Genomic DNA, 23,904 nt, shown 5'->3' on the forward strand with positions numbered 1-23,904 from the left:
TATTAAGTCGTTTAATGAGAATACCGTGATCAATAGTATCAAACGCCACCGAAAGGTCTAACAATGTCAGAAGAGAAACAGAACCTTTATCTAAAACATCAAGCAAATCACTCGCAACACAGCACAGAGCAGTTTCTGTGGCTGGTAAGAACGATAAGCTGACTGAAATTTTTCCCATAGATTGTTTTCATGGAGATGTTGTGAAAGACGTCTGAGTACAACTTTTTCAATGATTTTAGAAAGAAATGGCAGATTTGAGACGGGACGGTAGTTACTAAGGTCATTTACATCGAGATTTTGCTTTTTTATGAGAGGCTTTACAATTGCATGTTTATAGATATCTGGGACTTGTCCTGAGATAAGTGACTGATTTATAATATAAGTTATACAAGGTGTTATGGTGTATTGTTATTATTGAGTTATTGCCCTTTGCAATAACTAATAATTTACTTCCATGAATAATACACTTAATTACATTTAGTTATTTCTAAATAATGTCACAATTGAATATATTAATAGAATACATTACATTCGTATCATTAGTTAAATACACTTGTGCATTGACGTTATATTACATAACGTATATTTCTGTTTATGTATATTTCTATACTGCATGTTTAATGTTACTATGTCTGTGATATATTATGATTTAAAGGACTTGAATAAAACAATTACTTGATGATTGGCAACAAAGGAGCGTCTTCCCTGTCAGTTATTTTATGTACTGCGGTTGGTACATAACAGTGGCGACGAGGATTCCAGCTGTGGGTCACATGAAATCACAGTCCTTTTAAGGACTGCCAACCCACGAAAGGGACTGCCTGCCCTGCCTCCGGACGAAGAAGGACGAGCCCTGCCCTGCCCTGCCCTACCTCCGGACGAAGAAGGACGAGCCTTGCCCTGGTCTGCCTCCGGACGAAGAAGGACGAGCCTTGCCCTGGTCTGCCTCCGGACGAAGAAGGACGAGCCTTGCCCTGCCCTACCTCCGGACGAAGAAGGACGAGCCTTGCCCTGGTCTGCCTCCGGACGAAGGAAGAACGTGTGAAGGGGACTGTCCGCCCACCTTGACCAGCCTGCCGTGTCGTTCCAGACGAGCGAGGGGGACCTGCCTGCCTTGCCGTGCCAGACGAGCGAGGGGGACCTGCCTGCCCTGCCCTGCCAGACGAGCGAGGGGGACCTGCCTGCCCTGCCGTTCCAGACGAGCGAGGGGGACCTGCCTGCCTTGCCGTGCCAGACGAGCGAGGGGGACCTGCCTGCCTTGCAGTACAGACGAGCGAGGGGACCTGCCTGCCTTGCCGTGCCAGACGAGCGAGGGGGACCTGCCTGCCTTGCCGTGCCAGACGAGCGAGGGAGAGGACGTGACTGCTCTGCCGTGTCAGACGTACGAGGAGAAGCTGCCGTGACCTACTTATCTTGCTGTATCGGACAGCAAGGACAACTTACCAGCGGAGTCGGACGTGTATGTACAGCGACGTTTCGACTTGCCGAGAGGGAAGACCGTCCATTGGCTGCTTTGGAAGAATCATCAGGACGTGACTGTCAGTCGTGACAGACGCGGAAGAATCATCAGGACGTGACTGTCAGTCGTGACAGACGTGGAAGAATCATCAGGACGTGACTGTCAGTCGTGACAGACGTGGAAGAATCATCAGGACGTGACTGTCAGTCGTGACAGACGTGGAAGAATCATCAGGACGTGACTGTCAGTCGTGACAGACGTGGAAGAATCATCAGGACGTGATTGCCTGTCGTGACAGACGTGGAAGAATCATCAGGTCGTGATTGCCTGTCGTGACAGACGTGCGGAGGAGTACCTGCCGTACGGACGGGTGACGTACTTCTTGCTGTATCGGACAGCACGGAAAACCAACCAGCGGAGTCGGACGTATCGGCCTACTGACCGTCCATTGGCTGTTTTTTGGACGTTTTCATCAGGACAAGCCTGCCTTGCCGTGTCGGACGTGCGAGGAGGAACTGTCGGGTCAAACGTTGACCTACTTGTCTTGCTGTGTCGGACAGCAAGGATTACCAGCGGAGTCGAACGTATTTGCAGCGACGTATCGGCCTGCTGATCGTTCATTGGCTGCTTCGGACGTATCGTCATGTCTCACGAGCAGCATGGACCAACTGATTGGGCTATTGCGTGATCAGATGGCCCAACTACAACAGCAGATGGAGATGCAGCGTCAACAGATGGAAACGTTAATGGCCTTGGTGATGGATCGACCCAAGTCGTCAGTGACCAACACCAGGTTCTGCGAGTTTGATTCAAACGCAGAGCTGTGGACGGACTATTGGTCACGTTTCCAGACGTTCGTAAAGGCCAACTCCATTCCATCGGACATGATTGCGGAGATTTTTCTCACCAACCAATCGTGTGCCATCTACAAGCTGCTGGCAAACCTGGCTTCACAGAGCGTTCCTCCCAAGGACGTCAACGAATTATCGATGGATGAGATCGAGCAGCACATGGTTGACCATTTCAACCCCAAAAGATTCGTTGTTCGGGAGCGTTACAAATTCTGGACACGAACAGAAAGGAAGCCAGGAGAGACTGTCCACGAGTTAGCTGCGAGAATTCGGCAAGAGGCAGCTACATGTGATTTTGCCTCGATCAAGGATCCGTTGGACGAGGCAATGAGGACTCGATTCGTTTGCTCGATCAACAGCGAGGCTATCGTCAAAGCCTTGTTTAAAGTAAAGGACGACGAGCTGACGTTCAATCGAGCCATTCAGATCGCCGCAGAAGTGGAGGAGGCTCGAAAAGTTGTCAGAGAGACGGTCGGCACATCAAATGCCGATGTGTTCCAGCCCAATCGTAATCCAGCTCGTAAACTACCTACGGCGAATAACAAACCGTCTCCAAAGATCAACCGCCAATCAAAATCAACGGAGAACAGGAACCAGAAAACCCAATGCTACCGGTGCCTCGGGAACCACTCGAGTGATGCCTGTCGATTCAAGGAAGCCCTTTGCCACCACGCGGCATTAAGGGCCACATAAAGTCTGCCTGTCGGAAGAGAAGTCAACATCAACGAGTAAAGACGGTGACAAAGGTCAAATGGAATGCGGCCCGACCTTTGTGGAAGACCTGCTACAGTGCAACCTCGATATAACGACATCGTCGGGACCGGGAAAACGTGTCGTTATAGAGGGATGTCGTTACAGAGAGGTTTCCTATGTGTGTATATCAGGAGGCGTTTTGGGTCTTGTGTAGTGAATGTATACACCCATTTTCCCTCTGTAGTTTTTTTTTTTTTTTAGACCCAGGCCATCCTATCTAATGACCCTCTTAATTAGTAACAATTTTATTTGTTAGGTTAATTATTATGTTTAGTAGTAGTAGCAGTAGAAAGGCATTGGCATTAACTGCTTCTGTATCGTTCGTTATGATAATTTTTTTTTTTTAAAAGGATGAAATAAGATTGAAATATTAATGTTGCCTAACGCTTTCATGGAGGGTGGGGGGTTAATTGGGCAGTTGGTCAGTTAGAGGATATATTGGGTTGGTGGGTTGTAATAAATTTTGTTACTTTTTTATATGATTTAAATTAACAATTAAATAGCTGATCATGGTTGGATGTGGAGAGTAGATAAAATGTGTCGTTGTGATTGGTGGATGACAGAGATCCTGTACCAATCGGTTTATTGATGATTCAGGGCTGTTTGTAATGTTGTTTAGATAAAATGTCTGGGACTGGTAGAGGTTTAGTAGGGGGGGGGGGGGTGTTGGATTCTGAGGGTTTTGATTGGTGGTAGTTGGAAGGCTGCAGCCTATCAGCTGATCGGAATATTCGAACTTCTGTACTATGGGGTTATTGTGGAAATGAGGTTAAGTTTAGGTTTTAGGTTGGATGGGGGTGGGGGGGGGGGGGGGTTTCCCTCTGTAGTTTATCCGGGCTTGGGACCGGCAATGAATGGAGAGTGGACAAAGGATTTATAAACAGTCCAGTGTTGACCTGTCACAGGCATTCATTGGGTGAAAGGCGAGCCTTCTGATTGGTGAAAGGCGAGCCTTCTGATTGGCTGCGGTGTTGTACAAATGTGACTATTGATTGGCTGAAAAAGAAGCGTTTTCATTGGCTACAATAAGAACTAGCTCTGGGCTTATTACGAGTAGACAACATACATAGAATGGAAGATACCACTTGTAATAGTTACGAACAATTTCATGGTAGACAAAAACCTTCAAGGTTTGTCGGACCAGAAATGTCGTTATACAGGGGTTTTGCTGAAATATACGTCGCTATAGAGGGGTTTTTATTACTAATGATATATAGTAAAATAAAATGGGACCTGAGTACCATGTCGTTATACAGGGAATGTCGCTATAACGGATGTCGTTACATCGGGGTTGCACTGTACTTGAACGATGTGTCAGTCGTTTTCGAGGTTGACACTGGTTCCAGGGACAGCATCATTTCGGAAAAGACCTGGAAGAAGTTGCGACGGCCTGCACTGTCACCACCTACGTGCAAATACCGTTGTGCTTCCAACGCAGATCTTCCAGTGATTGGCGTTGCCAGCCTGTCGACCTCAACATTTCCGGAACCCGAGGGCGTGATTAGTCAAAAATTTGTCGTGACAACTTTGGATCTGAATCTCCTTGGACGTACAACGATTAAAGATCTTGGACTGTCGGTGGATGCCCTCATTCATTCCAACGGCAGAGAGATCATAAACACAGTGACGAGCGACAATAAACCTGATTGGTCACTTCAGTCGGCATTGAAACAGCTTTGCTCTGAGTTCCCAGACCTCTACAAACAGGAGTTGGTCACCTTTAAAGACTTTGAACTGGAAGTGAAGTTCAAACCAGACGCTACTCCAGTTTTTCACCGTCCTCGGGCAGTACCCATTGCAATCCAGGAAGACTTGGACCAAGCGCTACAAGCTGGCATCTCGAAAGGCGTTTGGCAGTTGACCAAGTTCAACGATTATGGTACTCCTGTCGTACCAATAAAGAAGAAGACTGCTCCTGGACAAAACAGACCTAGCATCAGGGTCTGTGGAGATTACTCCGTGACCGTGAATCCTCAGTTGGAACCGCATCGCCATCCCATGCCTACACCTGGGGATCTGATGAGAAAGCTTGGACGTGGCTATGGATTTACAAAAATCGACCTCGCAGATGCCTACAACCAGATCTGTCTTGGACCAGAGTCGCAGAAGAGACTTGCCCTCAGCACAAACAAAGGCGTTTTACTGCAGAAGCGTCTACCGTTTGGAATTAAGTCGGCTCCTGGTTACTTCCAAGAGATTGTTGACAGATTAATCCAAGATCTGCCGGGCGTTGCTGCTTACTTGGACGACATACTCGTCAGTGGAGACAACGCTGAACAGCATCTACGTAACCTTAGAGGCCTATTTCAACGTCTGCAAGACTCGGGCCTTCGATGCAAACTCGAGAAATGTGCCTTTGCCCAACCACGGGTGGAATACCTTGGACACTACTTGTCTAGAGATGGCGTCTCGAAAGGTTCAAAAGCAGATGCCATTCAAAACATGCCAGCTCTAAAGAATGTTTCCAACCTCAGATCTTTCCTTGGGCAAGTGCAATTTTACAGCAAGTTCTTGCCCAATATCCCTACAACACTAGAGCCGCTATATCGTCTGACGAAGAAAGACGTGAGATGGAAATGGGGACCGGAAGAACAGTTTGCCTTCCGGAAGATCAAGGAAATGCTTCAATCTGATACCGTACTTGCACATTTCGACCCATCGTTGGAAGTTGGAATCTCGTGTGACGCATCAGAAGTTGGCACTGGAGCTGTCCTGTTTCACCGTTACTCCGATGGCAGTGAACAACCTATCGCCAACGCATCGAAGACGATGACCGCCTGTCAGCGGAAATACAGCCAAATACAGAGAGAAGCATTGGCCATCATCTTTGCCTTGAGCAAATTTCACCAATTCTTATACGGCCGAAGATTCATTTTGGTGACAGACCACAAGCCGCTGATCTCTCTGTTTGGACCATCAAAGCCGATTCCAGCACTGGTAGCAAACAGACTGGCAAGATGGGCACTTACCTTGAGCCAGTACGATTACAAAATCGAGTACCGGAAGACGTCGGACCACGGAAATGCCGACGCCTTGAGTCGTTTGCCATCAGGACCTGACCAAATATTCGACAAACGAGAGACCGGAGATGATTCGTCAACAATCTGCGCCATTCAGATGGTATCTCCCTCTCACCCTTATGAGCTGACTAAAGAATCCCAGGACGATCCAGTGCTATCGTCTGTCTTCAAATACTTGGAAGAAGGATGTCCAAAGAAAATGACACCCAACAAACAAGAGTCCTGGTCAGTTGGGTCGTTCAACAAAATCAAAGACTTCCTAACTTCATCGAATGGTTGCTTGTTCTATGGTGATCGTGTGGTGGTTCCGAAGAAGCTTCAAGAACGCATTCTTCAAATACTACATCTGGGCCATTTTGGAATGCAACGAATGAAACAGCTAGCCAGAACAGCTGTATACTGGCCTGGAATCGACACAGCGATTGTCAACACCACCAGAGGATGCATGTCGTGTGCTGAGAACCAAAACATGCCTCCAAAACAGCCGGTACATCCATGGATTATGCCTGACAAACCATGGGAACGTGTCCATATCGACCATGCCGTGAATTTCAAAGGACACAACTGGCTCGTGATGGTGGATGCATACTCCAAATATCCGTGTGTCCACCAGATGACATCCATCACCACGAAGGCGACAGTTCAAAAGCTGGACGAGGATTTTGCGCATTTTGGCTACCCGCATACCATCGTCACTGATAATGCGCAGTGCTTCTCGTCAGCTGAGTTTGCCAGTTTCTGTGAGAGCCGGGGTATTCAACACCTACAAGGAGCCCCGTATCATCCAGAGACCAACGGTGCAGCTGAGAGACTGGTACAGTCATTTAAAAAGTCGCTAAGGAAGTCCAGCCTCAGTACCAGTGAGGCCTTACACGAGTTCTTGATCCAGTACCGGAGAACTCCCCTGTGCAGTGGCTATAGCCCAAGCGAACTTCTGATTGGTCGACAGATACGGGCGAAGATAGATGTGCTCCTGCCTCAAAGCCGTGTAAATCTTCGCTCGTCTAGGAAAACTAAGTTCACAGTGAACAGCCAGTGCTATGCCCTGTCTTTTCAGAGGGGGCGTAGGGACAAGTGGGTGCCAGCGATTGTAGCATCAGTGATTGGAAACTGAATGTTCGATGTGAAAATCGTGCCGGATGGTCCTACTTTGAGAAGACACGTCGACCAACTGCGCACACGCCACAGTAGTTAACATAGTGGTTATATTATAATTGTGACAACGAGACTCACGTTCTTGTAACAGATTATTCCAGTGCATGGACTGTCAAATGGACTTGATATAGTGTATGTGATCGCCGGACATTTGAAATAGTATTGTTCGTACGGACTTTTAAATGTTAATCGCAACGGCGATCTTCTGGATGTGTAACATAGAATTTCAAATTAACTTTGAAATAGTGTTTTAAGCGGACTGTTACATCATGTGTGTCTATGTTAATATTTTGATGGTTAAACCTTCAGTATCCTTCAGGCTAGAAGGGAGGTGTTATGGTGTATTGTTATTATTGAGTTATTGCCCTTTGCAATAACTAATAATTTACTTCCATGAATAATACACTTAATTACATTTAGTTATTTCTAAATAATGTCACAATTGAATATATTAATAGAATACATTACATTCGTATCATTAATTAACTACATTTGTGCATTGACGTTATATTACATAACGTATATTTCTGTTTATGTAGGTATATTTCTATACTGCATGTTTAATGTTACTAAGTCTGTGATATATTATGATTTAAAGGACTTGAATAAACAATTACTTGATGTTTGGCAACCAAGGAGCGTCTTCCCTTCTTGCCAAACATCAAGTAATATATCACAGACTTAGTAACATTAAACATGCAGTATAGAAATATACCTACATAAACAGAAATATACGTTATGTAATATAACGTCAATGCACAAATGTAGTTAATTAATGATACGAATGTAATGTATTCTATTAATATATTCAATTGTGACATTATTTAGAAATAACTAAATGTAATTAAGTGTATTATTCATGGAAGTAAATTATTAGTTATTGCAAAGGGCAATAACTCAATAATAACAATACACCATAACACCTCCCTTCTAGCCTGAAGGATACTGAAGGTTTAACCATCAAAATATTAACATAGACACACATGATGTAACAGTCCGCTTAAAACACTATTTCAAAGTTAATTTGAAATTCTATGTTACACATCCAGAAGATCGCCGTTGCGATTAACATTTAAAAGTCCGTACGAACAATACTATTTCAAATGTCCGGCGATCACATACACTATATCAAGTCCATTTGACAGTCCATGCACTGGAATAATCTGTTACAAGAACGTGAGTCTCGTTGTCACAATTATAATATAACCACTATGTTAACTACTGTGGCGTGTGCGCAGTTGGTCGACGTGTCTTCTCAAAGTAGGACCATCCGGCACGATTTTCACATCGAACATTCAGTTTCCAATCACTGATGCTACAATCGCTGGCACCCACTTGTCCCTACGCCCCCTCTGAAAAGACAGGGCATAGCACTGGCTGTTCACTGTGAACTTAGTTTTCCTAGACGAGCGAAGATTTACACGGCTTTGAGGCAGGAGCACATCTATCTTCGCCCGTATCTGTCGACCAATCAGAAGTTCGCTTGGGCTATAGCCACTGCACAGGGGAGTTCTCCGGTACTGGATCAAGAACTCGTGTAAGGCCTCACTGGTACTGAGGCTGGACTTCCTTAGCGACTTTTTAAATGACTGTACCAGTCTCTCAGCTGCACCGTTGGTCTCTGGATGATACGGGGCTCCTTGTAGGTGTTGAATACCCCGGCTCTCACAGAAACTGGCAAACTCAGCTGACGAGAAGCACTGCGCATTATCAGTGACGATGGTATGCGGGTAGCCAAAATGCGCAAAATCCTCGTCCAGCTTTTGAACTGTCGCCTTCGTGGTGATGGATGTCATCTGGTGGACACACGGATATTTGGAGTATGCATCCACCATCACGAGCCAGTTGTGTCCTTTGAAATTCACGGCATGGTCGATATGGACACGTTCCCATGGTTTGTCAGGCATAATCCATGGATGTACCGGCTGTTTTGGAGGCATGTTTTGGTTCTCAGCACACGACATGCATCCTCTGGTGGTGTTGACAATCGCTGTGTCGATTCCAGGCCAGTATACAGCTGTTCTGGCTAGCTGTTTATCCAGGCACAGTTGATAGGTAAAAAAGCCAAATTATGTTCTAGTTACATTTGAAACAAACAAAGTATATCACTGATCTCGTCTCATTGAGATATAAAGAATGCTATAAAAATCAAGAAAATCGACCGATAAATAAAAAAGTTGCTAAAAAAAGTTAAAATAAACAAAAGCAATTTTTAAAATCAAATTTATTCGTAAAACAGTTGGTTTTCAACCGATTTTTCTGAAATAAAGACCAATGTTCTTCTTTTTTTCAAGCTAATTTCAACAATGTGACTTTCAAATTCCTCAGAATTATATTTTTTACTTTTAGATTTTAGCTTTTAGGCCTACTCAAAAAGGTGTTATATTCCTTGCGTAACAATAGCGTAATACATCGACGGTGAGAAGCGTCTTTGTTTCGGCCAGCCGGATAGATAGCCTGTGATTGGTCGAAGACTTTGAGACGCTTGATTCACAATTCTACACGGATGGACGGTGGCGGTAGATCAAAGAGGTGTACCAAATTTATTTACCAACTACTTTTCTTAGTGCTAAAATTACAAAGTAATAATTTCGCATCGGAAAAAATAAATCTGAAGTTCCTATCTCTTTATTACAATAACATTGATACCACGAATAAATACCACAAATTAAGGGAGATATAAATTATTCATAATATTTTTAAAAGTTATTAATATAAACCTGATCATTGGAGCCAAGTCTAAAATGTACAAGTAAAAGTGTAGTTTAATATGTCTAATTAGGTTTATCATCTTAAACCTGGCCTTTTTTTCTATTTTCCGTCCACAAATCAAGGTTAATCGAGCTCAGTCAAAGTCATTCATAAAATCGCACAGCGTCCCTGGTTGCATAAAAAAGAAAATGGCGGCGCTGACCTCTCACTAGCCACTTTTGATGACGTTTTCCTACCTGTTGTCGTATCTAGTCCTGTGTTATCTATGGTGTAAACCGCTTCTCTAGAACTTTTACAATGGGAATGCTGTTGTCACTTATGGTATCATATCTTAGTGAAAACTGATTCCTTAGAACTTTTAGAATGGGAATGCAGTTGTCTTTAATGGTATCATATCTTAGTGTAAACTGATTCCCTAGAACTTTTACAATGGGGACTACAGTTGCCATTAATGGTATCATATCTTAGTGTAAATTGATTCCTTAAAACTTTTACAATGGGGATGCATTATCATTAATGGTATCAATCATATCTTAGTGTAAACTGATTCCCTAGAACTTTTACAATGGGGATGCAGTTGTGATTGATCGTATACTAAGGCTACAACTGCACCCCATGACAAGACTGTAACGAGAAAATCCTGTCCTAGACTTCTTTAACTAAAAGCCCGATATTAACAAAGAAAATTCGTCAAAAACATGGGGAAAAGTTAATTGTGAGTTGTAATCAGTAATTCCATTAAAGGAATGATTTATTTCCTTGAATAATGAAAATGTTGCTGCTTGAAGCTCGAAGGAAATAAATAGCGATGCGTATTGAATTATAAGCTTCAAATTATTAGACGAAGACAGATACTGTGGACGTTTCTGGATTTCCCTTTATCAACAAAACAGGATGAATGAAACAATACAGACGAATGAGATATTGTGATAGTGGCGTTGTTAAGGTGAATAAACAAAAACATTGATGGGGCAGGATATAGTAGCCTAGTCATCCATCTCGCAGTATAAAAACAATAACAATGATCAGAGAAAGAGGTCGATTTCATTCACGTTTGTCCGAGCAATTGTGAAGATGTGTCACAAATTCTATTTTTTGATTGGTCAAAAATCTACTGGTTAATTCTGCCCAATGTTGTTTTTGTTCTTTTGTCGCCTCTGATACTGGGATAACCCGTGCCTCAGTGAATTATGCCAATCTTTAAAACGTTGATCACCTGCCGGTGGGATAAAATTACAGCTAATAAAAATTTCCCTGTTTGACGAAATAAATAACAGTATGAATGAAAGCTTTAATCTAAAAAACGAAAACAAATGGTGTGACATATCTCATTCGTCTTTAGTGTTTCATTCATAGTATTATGTTGATAAAGGGGAAACTAGAAACGTCCAAGTTATGATGACCGAGTTTGAGTAGTGAATTCATAAATGAATCTGATAGTTTAGTTGGACATATTCTTCTTCTTCTTCTTCTTCTTCTTCTTCTTCTTCTTCTTCTTCTTCTTCTTCTTCTTCTTCTTCTTCTTCTTCTTCGTCGTCGTAGTCGTCGTCGTCGTCGTCTTTTTCTTCTTCTTCTTCTTCTTCTTCTTCTTCTTCTTCTTCTTCTTCTTCTTCTTCTTCTTCTTCTTCTTCTTCTTCTTCTTCTTCTTCTTCTTCTTCTTCTTCTTCGTAATAATAATAATAATAATAATAATAATAATAATAATAATAATAATAATAATAAATATATATATATATAATATATAATATAATATTATTATATATTATTAATATTATTATTATATTATTATTATTATTATTATTATTATTATTATTATTATTATTATTATTATTATTATTATTTATTATTATTATTATTATTATTATTTATTATTATTATTATTATTATTATTATTATTATTATTATTATTATTATTATTATTATTATTTTATTATTATTATATTATTATTATTATTATTATTATTATTATTATTATTATTATTATTATTATTTTCTTGTATTTTTCTTTCTCGCTTTGTCTGGTACCTTTCATAAACACTTGTTCATATTTTTTTACACCGGTGCTTGTTTCTTAATTTCTTAATTTGATTTGTTTGTTTAGGTTATTTAAAACATTTAATTGAATCTATTTTTAACCAGTTAATTGTCCCTCTCTGGAATCACACGTATCTAAATTTTGTCCACAAAAAACAACGTCCTTCAAATATCGATTGAATTAAATGATCCTCATCTTGGCAAAATATCTCAAACCTGGGACTTCGCAAAGTATTCCATCTAGTCCCACCAGTTATGAAAGTTTTTGCCAAGAGGAGGGTCATAGGTATCGATCGATATTTAAAGATCGGAGTTTTCTGGCCAAATTTTTAAATACACGATTTTCCAGAGTGCGGCAGTTGACTGGTTAAAATTCTTTGCTTTTTGAAGGAGAATGAATATACGATTCTTACACTCTTGCTTTTTGAAATAGGATTCAATAGTCTGATGTCACGTCGCCTAGCAACGAACAGCTTGGTTCTAAACAAAGAAAATGGGTACTTCTTATTCTTCATGCTGGCTAGAACTTTTTCACATGTCATGTGATCAGAATGTATAAAATTCAAAACATGATCAGATTTATAATGTTTTTCTCCTCTTGATACACTTTTATTCTCGTCGGAGAAGTATTTTATAAGGGCGTCCACCATTGTTCAGATAGTTTAGAGCCAGTTACTAAGCGCCATGTCTCGTTTTACATTATGTTTTTGCTGTTGGCCAGGGACCCCTTGTAAAACGCATTGTGCACATTTAGTGGACATTTTTGTTTTGTTTCTTGATGCTTGAAATTCAACTTTAAACTTTTGTTATAAAACTTGCTTGTTTGTTTTTGTTCCTCTTAAGGATTTTACGGCGCTTGTGACTCATTTAGGTCATTTCAGCGCCAATAAAAAGACAGAAAATTGCGCAGTTGAAAAACGTCTAGATTTAACAAAGCACAGGAGATAAAGATAAAGAGAATTGGTTCAAACAGGGAACAGATGAAGATTCCAAGAAATACTATCAGTGTACTTAGTACGAGATCACCTACAAGTCTCACACAGACACAAACACAGGATCCCACCTAGAGCAAATTCTCACATGTTTACAAATCATAACTTACCAAACAAGAAATAAAACAGTACAAAACAGAGAGATGATTTACAATGGAAAAAAAAAACATCTACCATAACTAGGTACATTTGACATTTCCCTGCCAGCTAAGGATCCTTGCCAAAAACCAGAACAAAACCAAGAAATCTCATTCCAAGACAGACAGAGAGCAAGTGGGAAAACAGATATTGGAGGATAGAAGACACAGTGAGCGCTCCTATGCCCACGATTGGAGGACAAAAGACCCCACCCAGTTTTCTAGGCTTGTATAAAAAAAAACAAAAAAACTAGAGGTCTCGATTACTCAGTTGGCTGAGCACTCGCTACAAACTCAAAGATATCGAGATCTCAATATGATCTCGGGTGCAGTCGAGATTATCTTCTGGACCTCGATATCCACCTAGCAGTGATTGGGTAGCTTGGTCTTTTTGATCTTGCTGGAAGTTCTTTGCGATTGACTAGGGTTGCTGTTGTCCGTTTCACGCTATAGAAACTCTGAAGCACTACTTATTTAAACATACATTTTCTAAAATCTTATCATTATGACTACAATCTCAATTTGAGTTATTTGGTTGATTTCGACATTCTTGAGCATTAAATTGACCATTAATATAGTGCAATATCCTATAAACGTGCTCCACGCGCTTTACAAAAGATCCCCAACCAACAGCAATACTTATCATGTAGGACGAGACTTGTCGTCTGTTAGTCGATATTACTCGAACCGATACCGCAAAATCGCATACTTAATACCTGATTGATGTGTCATAAAGTGTCATATTTCTCAGACTTCAGAACAAAAGCATGGGTTTATCGTGACCTTTGAACTTTAATTGGCAGTGTAAATATAATAAAAATACAAAAATAAACATCAGTTACTCGTATAAAAATTGCTTTCTTCTGCTCCTCCTCCTCCTCCTCCTCCTCCTCCTCCTCCTCCTCCTCCTCCTCCTCCTCCTCCTCCTCCTCCTCCTCCCTCTCTTCTTCTTCTTCTTCTTCTTCTTCTTCTTCTTCTTCTTCTTCTTCTTCTTCTTCTTCTTCTTCTTCTTCTTTTTCTTCTTCTTCTTCTTCTTCTTCTTCTTCTTCTTCTTCTTCTTCTCGATTCATTTTAAGTCTGTACCTTCAATTTCAAAGATTGCACAAAGCGCATTATTTTTAATTGTGTGCTGCTAAATTTTGAAATGTATCATAGAGGAGACATGGAGTAAAGATAAGAGATGGCTATATATAAAATTAAACATGTATAAAGCGCATTTCATCAGCCTCATCCTCTATTTGTAGTGATTTAGTGACCAATGTATGTAAACCACTAATTACCTGATGTTAATAATCCTCTAAAGACAAACACACACGCCAATAATTGTTTTCAACCTCCTTGACCGGGTTTTCTCAATAGATCCAAGGTCAACTGGAATCTGTAGTTTACATATTTTGTATTTGTTTTTATTGACACTATGAATCCTTGATTTGGCTATGAAGTTATTTTTTGAATTTTTTTTTTCACTCAAAATTGATAGTTTATATTGTAAAGTGCCCAGAGCTTGTGTTTTACACGAGAGTGAGCGCTGTTTAAATGTGTATTATTATTATTATTACATTTCATATTGCGATTGCTTGACCAGTTGAACAACTCAGTCTAAACGGTTTGTCATATACACAAGGCATTATTTCCGAATTTCTTTTCCAATTGAGAGAGAGAGAGAGAGAGAGAGAGAGAGAGAGAGAGAGAGAGAAAGAGAGAGAGAAAGGGAGAATGAGAATTAGACACACACACACACACACACACACACACACACACACAGGGAGAGAGAGAAAGAGAGAAAGAGAAATAGACACACACACATACATACACACTCACACAAAGAAAGAGAGAGAGAGAGAGAGAGAGAGAGAGAGAGAGAGAGAGAGAGAGAGAGAGAGAGAGAGAGAGAGAGAGAGAGGGAGAGAGAGAGAGAGAAAGAGAAAGAGAGAGAGAGAGAGAGAGAGAGAGAGAGAGAGAGAGAGAGAGAGAGAGAGAGAGAGAGAGAGAGAGAGAGAGAATATTAAAAAATATTTATGTTTTGCAGTCGACCTACTGTACATGCTACTACTGTAAACTTCAACTCTACATGTTTTTCTACCGTTGTCCTGTTATCCCACTGCATCGTTTTCTTCAATCGTCCATCATCTATTAAACATCGTCTTCATCTTTATCAACAACAACGTTCTCGTTTTTCACTTCATCTGTGTGTATGGCAGCGTTCGCCCTGGTGCGATTCGTCATATTGTAATACCCAATTTAGTCGAATTTCTGGTGTGTTAATGTTAAGTTCTCGAAAATGTGAGGACAATCCAGTATAAGAAATAACATGGGCTATAACCCGAAACTTCCAAGAAAATATAGAAAAATATTTTAAATATGCAGTTAAAACTGCCTAGATGAAAATTGAGAGGGTTCCAACCTTCACTTTCAACATTTGGAGAGAAACTGACCAAGAATGTTGAATCAGTTTACCAATACTCATTTAAAGTCGCGAAAATGTTATCAATAATAATGACGATCGTGGAAATAATTATAAATAACAACAAGTTACAACAATAAAGTAGCGGGTGACGACAACTGACAAAGAGTGACAACTTAGCAACGAGCAATACAAAACAAGCAATAAAAACAATTCTGGTCTAACCAGAACACCAAGTTTGTATTTTTAGATATATGCATTCCAATTTAATTACATAAATCAACAGACAAAATACCGTTTTGAGGTCGTAGCACTACACACACATACACACACACACACACACACACACACACACACACATATATAGTATATATATCCTTTCTTTAAAAAATATAGCATTGTGGAGAACATTGTGCTTATTTGAGCCAAAAAAAAAAAAAAAATGATACGGCGCACAACTCTACTGAAAGATTTGAAAATTAGAAATGTATTTTTTACAGATAGATACACAGATAACTTGATTTCCTTTTATAATTTAAAGTCAGTTTGAAAGTTCGTTGAGTCACACAGATATCATAAAATACTTACCGTCTTATCGTCTAATTCTGTCAGGCACAAGCACTATTTTTTAAATAAGAATAACGCTGTTTTACTCCATATGTGAGAAAATGTGTGAAGTTGGGGATGGCTCTATTTGTGATAAGAAAAATGAGTTCAAAATGCACTTTCTCTTAAAACACAAAGTTGATGTGATGCTCTCAATGGTTTCTATGTTACATGTTTGTGTTGAGAGAAGCTTAAATTAAGCTTAAATTAAGCTTAAATGATGACCTACTAACTTCGTGGCGTTTGTGTGTGTTGAACCCGTGACCTCAAGGAGTCAGGAAGAGAAGGCTCTATCTAAAAAAGACTAGCGTTAGAAGCGATCTTTTCAGGGATCGTGAACAGCTCATACGGTAGAATCACGATCTCCCCGACCAGGCGGAGTTGTCGTACCAGTAAGGTCGCGGGTTTGAGCGTAGCCATCGTTATGTAATAGCCTGACACTGCTTCCGTCCTTACAAAGGAGCATACTATATCCTGCCCCATCAATGTTTTTGTTTTTTCGCCTTAACAACGCCACTATCACAATATCTAATTCGTCTGTCGTGTTTCACTCATCCTGTTTTGTTGATAGGGGGAAATCCGAAATGTCCACAGTATCTGTCTTCGTCTAATAAACTGGAGCTTACAATTCAATATTTATCGTTATTTTTTTATTTACTCGAGCACTTTTAACAATTCACTTTTTACTTTCCATTGTTGGTTGACGTCTTCTTTTGTGACTTAATAGATACTTAAATAACCACGCCCCTCGGACAGTCGTCATAATGTAAACAATGGCAGTGATTAGTAAACATAGCAAACTGGACAGGTTCACTATCGATGGTATGTGTCTTATTAAAACACCCACTGTTCTACCGCTTGATCAATAGAACCAACAAAGAAATCTATCTATGTGTAAACTTAAACGTTTGTAATATTATTTTCGAGAAAATCGTGTGATAACTAGTAATCCATTTGGCGGTATAAAAACAATAACAATGATCCGAGAAAGGTCGAATTCATTCACTTTATTGTTTATAACCCACACAAACCTAAAAAATGACGTTAAAATGCCAGTCCTAGAGGGTTCTAGTGTCAGGCTATAGATAGTATGCGCTTGGCTAAGAAGCTCACACCATTGCCATCCGGAAGTAGAACGGACCAACACACAATGAACGTTTATAGTCTGGTTAATACAGTTTAGTGAGCATTACTCATAAACGCGGATGGCAAAAAACAATAACAAAGGCTTGAGTGACGTCATCTTCGTTCTATCTATATATGTTAACGATGGCTACGCTAGAACCGTAGCCATCGTTATATTAAAGCCTGAGACTGAAATCCAAAAGTACTGGCAGTTTGACGTCATTATTTGGTTTTTGCACCGCCTAGTGAGTTGTCGTTAGTAGAGCTCATAGAAACAAGTTATTTCATTGGTTGAACTATTGAATACAACTCACGATTTGTTTTCTTTTGTGGAAAAAGACTGGCATTTTGACGTCATTTTTTGGTCAGTGTCAGGCCATAACTTTACGAAGGCCACGGTTTGAGCCCCCATCGCCGCCGCGAAATTTTTATTCTCTATTGTCTTCTGGCACTTCCCTACTCACATCATTTCTTAAAGTTGAAGTGAGTAGTCATGGCTCAAACTATCGGAATTAATATAGTCGAAGACCTCACTTTCTTCTACCCCTCCCATAAATAATAGCTCGTATTGTTTACAAGGTTACAATAATATTAATTTGTGACGCCAGATAATCACTAAAATTAGATTTTAAAAAAGGATCATTTAAGTATTTCTGTAAATGAGTTAACGTCTTTTAATCAGAGATAACGAAACTGAAATCGATTGAGGCGTAGAATAAACGATTTCTTACACTCTTGCATTTTGGAATTGGAACTAGCTTGTACGTCGGATGGGAATACGTCCAGAATTCCAAAATTCAAGGGTGTAAGAATCGTGTATGTTTCCACAGAGATAATTTTGACAATAATTCTAAGATTCTTTGTCTGTAGACAATCCCATCCATTCACGAAAGACTCTTTTATATTTAGAGCTCATTTTATAGTATATGAATATATTAATGCTGCTGTTCAAAGTTTCCATAAAGAACGTCAACGAGTACATTACCATAGCAACGTTGTGGTGTTTCCCTAAAATCCGTATGTCCGTAGTAATAGTATACATTAGCAAGAAGGAGAGATCTGGGATATAACAGATCAAAAATACGACTGATATAAAGATAATCATGGTAATCAGTTTCTTCTCCTTTTGCATTTTAGAACTTGACATAACATTCTGTTTGGAGGTTGAATCAGATTTCGTTTTAGAGTTTTCTTCCGTCGATTTTGAACCTGTCTGCCCCGTTGCCATGGAGCTTCGCCATGTTTTTGAAAGTTGGACACGTGACGCGGTGATGAGGGTACATATTAAAACAATGGCTACTGATCCAACGTTGAAAGCGATAGAGTTAATGTACCACATGACGTCAACGACGTATAACCAATCGGATGCCAGCACCAGAATGACACGTGATCTATTAACGGTATGGTCATGTGTGTACTTTAATTGTTGTTTGATAAAAGCTGGAGAATAACTGCTAAATGTTAATATGAATATCATCACAATTATGATAATAGAACGCTTTGGTGTGAGTATGGATTTTACCTTGAAAGGAAAGACAACACACATGCATCTTTCAAACGCGACGTAAGCAGTTATCGTTCTTGTGATCTGAGCGAACATTAGATGGGGCCAGCCAGCTGCAAGGTGCCAAAACGAATAAGGATCCCAGTTAAGATTTGGGGGCTTTAAAAACGTCAGACACAGGAAAAAGCTTATTCCCAGCATCGTGAAAGCCACGCAAAAATCAGAGACGGCTAAACCCAGAAGATTTACCGTTCCACACTCCTTGTAGGCTCCTTGTTTGACAAAGACAATGATGTTGATAATATTGGTAATAATTCCAAGGATACTGGCTAACCCACCCAGGACGATGGTGAAGACGGTTTGGAGAATGATGGCTTCTTTCTCAGTAAGCATGACATCATCTTCTGTGACTGTCTTGTTGTCCATCGTCATACTAAGCTGCTAGAAGCTGTGACTGTAAAAAGATAGTAAACAAAAATGAATACTACAGCTTGAAAAATAACAAAATACCAAACATGGAGACAGTCTCGTTGTTCATCTTGATACTAACATGCTAGAAGCTGATACTGGAAAAGAGCAAAAATAAACATTAATGAATACTACAATTTAAAAAATGAACAAAATACCAATCATGGAACTTTTGGTGAGACAGTCTTGTTGTCCATCGTGATACTAAGCTGCTAGAAAATGTGACTGTAAAAAAAGATTAAACAAAAATAAATAGCACAGCTTCAAAAATAACAAAATAACAAACATTGAACGTTTCGAGCTCAAACCCCTTCTTCAGCCAACAGCAAATAAAGTAAAACCCATATAAAACACAAATAAATTACCAGATCGACGGCAGAGAAATATTCCGCACGATATGAAGTGAATAGAAAAGTGCCAGAAGACAATAGAGAATAAAAAATTTTTCGCGCGGTGGGGGGTTTGAACCTGCGACCTTATTGGTTACGACAACTCCGCCTGGCAGGTGAGAGCGTGGCTCTACCGTGTGAGCTATCCACGAACACAAAAATATTCGTTTCAAAACTCAAAGTCATTACTAGATCCCTCTCTACCCACTTCTTGAGACCGCCGATTCGTTCGTACACCACAATCGCGAATAATTTTGACCAGCAGTTAAGCTTAATAGCCAATATTCTCAACACAAACATATAACATAGAAACGATTGAGACATTGAGTATGCTCCGGTGTATGGGGTGAATTTTAATTCAGAAAAGTGAGTGGAGCAGGCACTTATGTTGGTAACAACAAGATATGAAGTGAATAGAAAAGTGCCAGAAGACAATAGAGAATAAAAAATTTTCGCGGCGGTGGTGGGGTTTGAACCTGCGACCTAATTGGTACGACAACTCCGCCTGGCAGGTGAGAGCGTGGCTCTACCGTGTGAGCTATCCACGAACACAAAAATATTCGTTTCAAACTCAAGTCATTACTAGATCCCTCTCTCACCCACTTTGAGACCGCCGATTCGTTCGTACACCACCATCGCGAATAATTTTGACCAGCAGTTAAGCTTAATAGCCAATATTCTCAACACAAACATATAACATAGAAACGATTGAGACATTGAGTATGCTCCGGTGTATGGGTGTGAATTTTTAATTCAGAAAAGTGAGTGGAGCAGGCACTTATGTTGTAACAACAAGATATGAAGTGAATAGAAAAGTGCCAGAAGACAATAGAGAATAAAAATTTTTTTGCGGCGGTGGTGGGTTGAACCTGCGACCTTATTGGTACGACAACTCCGCCTGGCAGGTGAGAGCGTGGCTCTACGTGTGAGCTATCCACGAACACAAAAATATTCGTTTCAAACTCAAAGTCATTACTAGATCCCTCTCTCACCCACTCTGAGACCGCCGATTCGTTCGTACACCACCATCGCGAATAATTTGACCAGCAGTTAAGCTTAATAGCCAATATTCTCAACACAAACATATAACATAGAAACGATTGAGACATTGAGTATGCTCCGGTGTATGGGGTGAATTTTTAATTCAGAAAAGTGAGTGGAGCAGGCACTTATGTTGGTAACAACAAGATATGAAGTGAATAGAAAAGTGCCAGAAGACAATAGAGAATAAAAAATTTTTTTTCGCGGCGGTGGTGGGGTTTTTTTATTCTCTATTGTCTTCTGGCACTTTTCTATTCACTTCATATCTTGTTGTTACCAACATAAGTGCCTGCTCCACTCACTTTTCTGAATTAAAAATTCACCCCATACACCGGAGCATACTCAATGTCTCAATCGTTTCTATGTTATATGTTTGTGTTGAGAATATTGGCTATTAAGCTTAACTGCTGGTCAAAATTATTCGCGATGGTGGTGTACGAACGAATCGGCGGTCTCAAGAAGTGGGTGAGAGAGGGATCTAGTAATGACTTTGAGTTTGAAACGAATATTTTTGTGTTCGTGGATAGCTCACACGGTAGAGCCACGCTCTCACCTGCCAGGCGGAGTTGTCGTACCAATAAGGTCGCAGGTTCAAACCCCACCACCGCCGCGAAAAATTTTTTATTCTCTATTGTCTTCTGGCACTTTTCTATTCACTTCATATCTTGTTGTTACCAACATAAGTGCCTGCTCCACTCACTTTTCTGAATGAGAAATATTCCGCACAACTTTTCCCAGCGTTAGCTGGGTTCTAAAGGAGTGCCAAATTGAGCGGAATATTAGACGACACATGAACTTTGGTGCGCAAAAAAAAACACGAGTATTATAGAAATAGGTGTCAAATCCATCGTTCGCTGGGTTATAAATGACTGCCAAATTGAGCTGAATCTTAAACAACGCATAAACTTTGGTGCGTAAAAAAACACGAGTATTATAGAAATAGATGTCAAATCCATCGTTCGCGGGGTTATAAAGGAGTGCCAAATTGAGCGGAATATTAAACAACGCATACACTTTGGTGCGTAAAAAAACCACAAGTATTATAGAAATAGGTGTTAAATTGATTGTTTTGAAGCTGTTATATTCATTTCTGTTCATTATTTCTTGTTCATCGGTGATCATCGTGATAAGACATTGTCCGAGTAAATTAGAGATCTGCTCATAATAACTCCTCTTGGTTTCTCTATAGATGGTTTAGTGAATCCGGATGGAAGTAATTGCTGAATGCGATTGTTTTACAGTTTGTTAGTCTGTAAGATCCACCACTGCCGTACTCTGGAAAAACACAAATTTAAAGATTTGAACAGAAAAGTCGTCCTTCAAATATTGATCGATTTAAATGACCCTCATCTTGGCAAAAACTCTCAAACTGTGGACCTCGTGAGGTATTCCAGCATGTCGCAGGTTTAAGAGTTTTTTTCTTCAAGATGAGGGTAATTTAATTTAAATCGATCGATATTTGAAGGACGAATTTTCTAGCCAAATACGTGTCTTCCAGAGTTCGGCAGTTAACTGTTTTAAACAAGAACATTTTTTATGGATCCCTGATGATGATAGTTAGCGGTCAACTTTAAAGCAATCTTAATCGTTCTCTCACCCCAACTGTCTTAAATGTAAATACTCATCAATAAAAAAAAAATAGTTTTCCTATTTCCATTGTTTGCCCCCCCCCCCCCCCCCAACCGTGTCAACTCCTTATAAATTCTCAATAAAGACGGATTATAGTTGATTCTTCATCTATGAATAGCTTTATTTGCACAATGATGGTTTTTTTTTCTTCAAAATATTACGGGGCCGAAGTGGCCGAGTAGTTAAGGCATTGCACTGTGACCCGGAAGGACCCGGATTTGAGCCCCGCTTCAGGCACTTTCGTTTTTTTTACCTTGAGCAAGATTATTAACCCCCAATTTGCTCACATGGACAACATGGGTGATTCCTGTTGACATCAGGCATCTTGTTTGATGAGTTATCTATATTCCTCAGTGGAATGCCTTGGCGACGATGTCTTATGATGTCGTGGCGGAAAAGGCATAATTTTTAAAAATTACAGTAAAAGTCATCTGAACAAAAAGAGCCCGAGATGGTTTGAAGGCATAAGACGGGCACTGAACTTACTATACCAAAGCTCTATAACTCGCAGCACGGGACAAAATGAGACCAATTTAGAGTGCTTTATGAAAAATAATTCTGCAGTCGTAACAGTTTGCGAAGAAAGAAAAAAGTCTTTTGTTTATATTGTTTCCTCGGTGTTTCTAAGCGCAATGAATGAAGACATTATGAATTAGTTTTGATGTATATCTCAATACTAGTATTAACCAGCTAACTGCTGTACTATGGAAAAACAGGTATTTAAAAATTGACCGAAAGACTTGTCCTTCAGATTTTGATCGATTTCAATGACAATCATTTTGGCAAAAGTCTCAAACCTGGGACTTCCACGAATGTACAAACGTGACATGTTATGAATGAGTCAAATCATAAAAAGTTTAATTTTAATAAATGCCTTTTGTAAATGAACATGATTCTTATATATTGTAGTATTTACCAATATCTCTGTGCGGCTATGTGGTCTAGTCGTATGACACTCGCTTTCGGATTGGAATGTCCTGGGTTCGAGCCTCGCTCGGCGCATAGTTGAGTCTTTACTCACATTCTCTCACCGTATTCAGGTCTGAAATGAGTACCTGACCGTTAACAGCGTTTTCTCTGTCCGAAAAATTGCAATATCGCCTAACAGGCGTCATGTCTCGTCCTATGTGTTAAGTGTTGCTGTTGGCCAGGGACCCCTTGTAAAGCGCTTTGAGCACGTGGATATTGCCCTATATAAAAGCTCATTTCTTTTCTAATTGTATCAACAACATAATATGTAAGTAAATGATTTGATATTCTATATCGATATTTGTTATCCAAGCGTGAAGTTACCTCAATATCTCTTCATCTCAGAAGATTGGTAGTTTGATAACAAAAATATTCCTCCAAGATTATTGAGGATATAAAGTGGAAATCTGAAGGAAGTTCCCAGCTTAAATATCTGTATCAATTTATTCATATGGTTATCGATACGATATCTAGACTGTGTTTTAACATTGCATTTTAAACTATCATATAATGATATGCAGGTCTTTAAACGTTTTGTGGCTCACTGAAATGACACAATAACGTTTGTGAATTTCTCGTTTAAAGGAAGATTATGGTTTATTATTATTATACAAAATTATTACCACATTTTGACATAAATTAGTTTCCTAAATAAA

The 23,904-nt window shown here is 39.9% G+C and overlaps 1 protein-coding gene across 1 annotated transcript; it reads right to left on the reverse strand.

Moving 5' to 3' along the window:
• Positions 1–15,754: 15,754 nt before the first annotated feature.
• On the reverse strand, positions 15,755–23,860 carry LOC144956823 (uncharacterized). The gene is made up of 2 exons (XM_078887569.1): positions 23,573–23,860; positions 15,755–19,206 (listed from the first exon to the last, which is right to left on the reverse strand). Exon 2 carries the CDS (start codon positions 19,182–19,184, stop codon positions 18,099–18,101), a length of 1,086 nt encoding a protein of 361 aa, XP_078743695.1. The 5' UTR covers positions 19,185–19,206; positions 23,573–23,860; the 3' UTR covers positions 15,755–18,098.
• Positions 23,861–23,904: the final 44 nt, after the last annotated feature.

This window comes from Berghia stephanieae, chromosome 11, assembly GCF_034508935.2.
Source record: "Berghia stephanieae isolate SIO BIC M18660-M18661 chromosome 11, UCSD_Bste_1.3, whole genome shotgun sequence".
In the NCBI taxonomy this organism is placed as follows: domain Eukaryota; kingdom Metazoa; phylum Mollusca; class Gastropoda; order Nudibranchia; family Aeolidiidae; genus Berghia; species Berghia stephanieae.

Bases quoted from the DNA above. Each gene is read 5' to 3' on its own strand.
- LOC144956823 (XM_078887569.1), bottom strand. From the start codon at position 19,184: ATGACGATGGACAACAAGACAGTCACAGAAGATGATGTCATGCTTACT.